Below are 4313 nucleotides of genomic sequence, written 5' to 3' on the forward strand. Positions count from 1 at the left end.
TACCAGAATGAAAATGAGGTTTGCTGTCATTGTTTGTGGCCCATTTTTACAAAAGAGTAAACACAGTTTGTCAAATGGGTGGACGAAATTTTTTCACGTGTAACACAAGTCCCACACATCGACAATTATTCATTCACATTTTCGGTGGCTGTGCAATTATTTGGCCTATAAATATAACCAAGAAGTTGGAGTTGGGGAAATCACGACACCAGAGAGAGACTTCCCCTTTAGTGAGAAAGGAAGCATAGAAAGAAAAGAAGTGAGGACATTTCACAAATAAGACAATGTCATTGCCAAGATTCATCGCCATCTACTCTCCTAACAGAAGGGCCTACTTGCGCTATGTGCACGAGGATACGGCAGACCATGGCTTTCTTCAGTTCGGTGCACCGGACGTTGCGACCCCATACACGAAATTCGAAGTGATAAGAGGAATGGGCACTGGCAATACTGGGCTGAGTCACATAAGGTGCTGTTACAACAACAAATACTGGGTAGCGTGGAAGGAGGACCAAAGCTGGATTGTTGGTTTGGCAGACGAACCAGAGGAAGACCGATCCAAGTGGTCATGTACTTTGTTCATGCCCCAATCCGAACTTGGTCAACCTATGAGGTTTCGGTTTACGCACGCCCAGCTCGGACGCCCTCTGCTCGCTCAGAATCGAAATGGGTCCCCTTTACTTCACGCCGCAGCAGATTCTGTTAGCGCAGAATTTGTAGAAATCACCGATTGGGAGTCGATGCTTATACTACCAAAATATGTTGCATTCAAGGGCGATAATGACGAATATCTCGGTCAACGATGGGTTCTCGGAAATGATTATCTGCAGTTTAGATTTTCTAATACCACAGATCAGCAAGTTGGAAATGAGGTCATAACTACTAGCAATGGAAGCATCCGTGTAAGGTCCTTTGGAAATAACAAATTCTGGAGGCATAGGGCGGATTGGATATATGCTGAGGCTGAAGGTAACGTCTCCGGCAACGACACATTGTTTTGGCCCATCAAAATTGGCAACGACAATAGTACTATCGCTCTCCGCAGCTTGGGCAATGATCGGATCTGCAGGAGATACGTTCTTTGGGGCAGGCCTAGGTTGCATCACGCTCTTGTTGCCAACGTTTCCAACATCACTGCAGATGCCCGAATAGTTATGGAAGAACTTGTTCTTAGAAGGCAAATTTATGATGTCAGATTTCGGCTCGCGGACGCCCGAATTTATGACGAGACAATCATCACCTTGGCCAATCAAGATCTCGTTAACGGTGGTCAGGAGCCCATCACTGCACAGCTGAGGCAACTTTATTCAGAGACGAGGACCAGCACTTGGAATAATACTCTTGCAGTGAAGTTAGGTGTTAGCACACAACTCAGCGCAGGCATTCCATCAATCCTAGACGGCTCTGTTACCGTTTCATATGAGTTTTCGGGAGCATACGAGTGGGGAGGAGCTATCGAATCAACTAAGGAAGTGGAGTTTCGGCAAGAGGTTACTATACCACCAAGGAGTACACTGACGGCGAGACTTTTAGCAACAACAGCTTCATGTGACGTTCCCTTTTCATACAGGCAACGTGATACTCGTATTGATGGGCGAGACGAGATCTATGAGTTGGACGATGGCATTTACTCTGGCACCAATGCCTTCAATGTCCGGTTTGAGACCGAACAAGTCCATGAAGAAATAATTAATGCCAAAAATGTTGGAGATAACAAACTAGTTGCTGAGTCAGATGGTGTTTGAACGAGTCCATGGCCTGTACCAAAAAAGAGCTAGTCACTTGTTGTTTTTTAGGAGATTAGTTAAGTAGTTAAATGTGTTTGTTGATTTCCTGTTAATAAGCATGTAATCCTTTATATAAGGTAGTGAGTGTAAGTCAAGTTCAATAAGAGAAAAGGTCATCATTTGTAATGTGAATGATCTGTTTAGTATCTCTTTGAGTCCTTGGTATTCTCCTCCTTCTATAGTCAACTTGAATCCAACAAATTATTATCAGAGCTCGATTCCCATTTCGTCAAATCTCATTCAAATTCAAGTTCCTGCTCGGGGAAAGAAAACTACAACAAATGGTATATCCAGTTCAAGGCCTTGTTTGGTGATAAGGGTCAATATTTCCTATATTCTAATGAATTATATCCCTATTTTGGCTTTATATTTATGCTTAAAGTAAATAATTATTCGTATTACATATTATTTCAGGATGAAACAAGGAAGTTGGCTTCTACAATTAATTAGGGGCATAATCGAAGACATTGGATTACCCATTTTAAAACTGCTCAAATTCAAAGGCCAATTATGGAGACTAAAGGATATTTCAAGTGCACTTGGCCCAACTATCAAATGGAATCCAACCAAAGGCCCAAGATCAACCAAAGGCCCAAGACAAATCAAAGGCCCAACAAAGCCCAATTTGTAGAAGACTTTTCTTTGTTTTGTAATTTTTTTATAAGTGATTTACCACCTAAAGTCTTTTGTATTCTTATGAGAAGTCCACCACACAAAATCTTTTGTATTTTTTGTCTTTTACCTAATTTTCTTCCATTAGTTAGGTGAATGTTTTGTTGAATAATTGTGTGGCTTGTATTGCATCTTGTGAGCTATAAATAGCTCACTTTGGTGCATTTGTGAGAAGTGGTTATTATTTGAATCAAAGTTTAGTTTTGTTCTTAGAGTTTTCCTTAGAGAATTGCTCTTATTCTCTCTCTTGTTTTCTCTTGTAATCTTACTTCCTTTCTTTCTTCTTTTAAATTCTTATGTCATTTATTGTTACTTTATTATCCACCGCCTAAATGGCCGGTTAATTTCTGTCTTTAAATTTCTGCAATTTTAATTCTTGTCTTTCAATTATCTACCGCCTAAATGGCCGGTTAGTTTCTGCTATTTCAACTCTTATCATTTAAATTTTGTTATTTAAATTACGCTATTTAAATTCTTGTTAATTAACTTTTAAATGGAAATGAGTAGCTAAACCTAATCTTGGGTTAAGGCAAGGACAGTGTCCAACGCCAATGATTCCCAAAGAAAGCTACGCTTAAAATGAGTATCATTAATTTAAATTTCAGTATGAGTGAGTTTTAATTATTGAAAAATCACTAGGTTTGGATTGGAGCGTAAGCCTAACTTAGAGCTTTCATGTCACGCATGAGAGTTACTAGAACTGGAAACGCTATCATACTCAAACCCGGATGATTAATTTAGTTATTTTGTATATTAATTGTAATTAGATTTATGGTAGTTGCTTAAATTAGAATCCAGCATATCATGTATGGGGATTGCTTAAACTAGAACTATCATTATCTCTAATTGCATTTAGTAACAAACCCTCATGTCTGAAATTAAATTAATGTTACTAACCTTGTTTGCTAAAATTTGGGAATCAATGGGTTGGTGCTGAAATTGTCTTAACTTAAGTGCCATCCAATTTAATATCCTCACATTAAGCATTTATTTTAACTTCTACCTTGCTTTATTTTCTAATATTTGTTATAAAAAAAAAATCATAAAACAAAATCTTGTTACCAATTCATCTAAATGCGTGTGCGTGTGTGTGACATTCTTTTGCTTTTGCCATAAATAAATCTCTCAGTGGACGACCTGGACTCATCCAGAAAATATAAATTTAAATTTGGACTACAACTACACTCGTACACTGAGGAGTATAAACCTCTCACCTAAATAAAAAATATATATATATAAATTTTTTATTGTGTTTTGTTTTGTGTTTTAATTGCAGAGTGAGAGTGCAACCAAATTTTGGCGCCGTTGCCGGGGAAATTGAGGTATGAAAGCATTTATTTATAGAGTAATTGGTATTTTTATCTGTTAAAAAAAATTAAAATTAAAAAAAATCAAAAAAATTAAAAACATCATAAAAAAAAATTTGCATGTTGTTTGAGACTGAGAGTGGGTAAAATTCTTGAACATCATTCTATTTCATATCATTTTGTGGAATTCTTACCTGCAATTTAATTGTTCAATCTATTCACTCATGTCTCAATACTGTAATATGTCTGCATATGGTTTCTATGATAATCAATATCCTTCTGAGCCTGAAATGTCTAGACCACTTAAGGACTATTTAAACCCTCTTAGGCAAGACAATTATGACTTTCAATTAGGCGCTTACCATGATTTTGAGGTTTGGTGTTCTGTATGTGAATGTTTGACCCATAGGACAGACGACTGCCCTGTAATCCCTGCTTTTAAGGAGATATTATATGGTCAGTCCATTAGTACATACACAACCGAGAGTGAGGAGATATATTGTCAAAACCATAAGGAAGACTACTACCCAATGAGTGACGACCTGAA

The 4313-nt window shown here is 37.7% G+C and overlaps 1 protein-coding gene across 1 annotated transcript; it reads left to right on the plus strand.

Moving 5' to 3' along the window:
* Nucleotides 1-284: 284 nt before the first annotated feature.
* On the plus strand, nucleotides 285-1745 carry LOC127796815 (uncharacterized). Its single transcript, XM_052329215.1, has one exon. The coding sequence runs from the start codon at nucleotides 285-287 to the stop codon at nucleotides 1743-1745; it is 1461 nt and encodes a 486-aa protein (XP_052185175.1).
* Nucleotides 1746-4313: the final 2568 nt, after the last annotated feature.

The sequence above is a fragment of the Diospyros lotus genome, chromosome 3, assembly GCF_014633365.1.
Source record: "Diospyros lotus cultivar Yz01 chromosome 3, ASM1463336v1, whole genome shotgun sequence".
Lineage (NCBI taxonomy): Eukaryota > Viridiplantae > Streptophyta > Magnoliopsida > Ericales > Ebenaceae > Diospyros > Diospyros lotus.

Bases quoted from the DNA above. Each gene is read 5' to 3' on its own strand.
- LOC127796815 (XM_052329215.1), top strand. From the start codon at position 285: ATGTCATTGCCAAGATTCATCGCCATCTACTCTCCTAACAGAAGGGCC.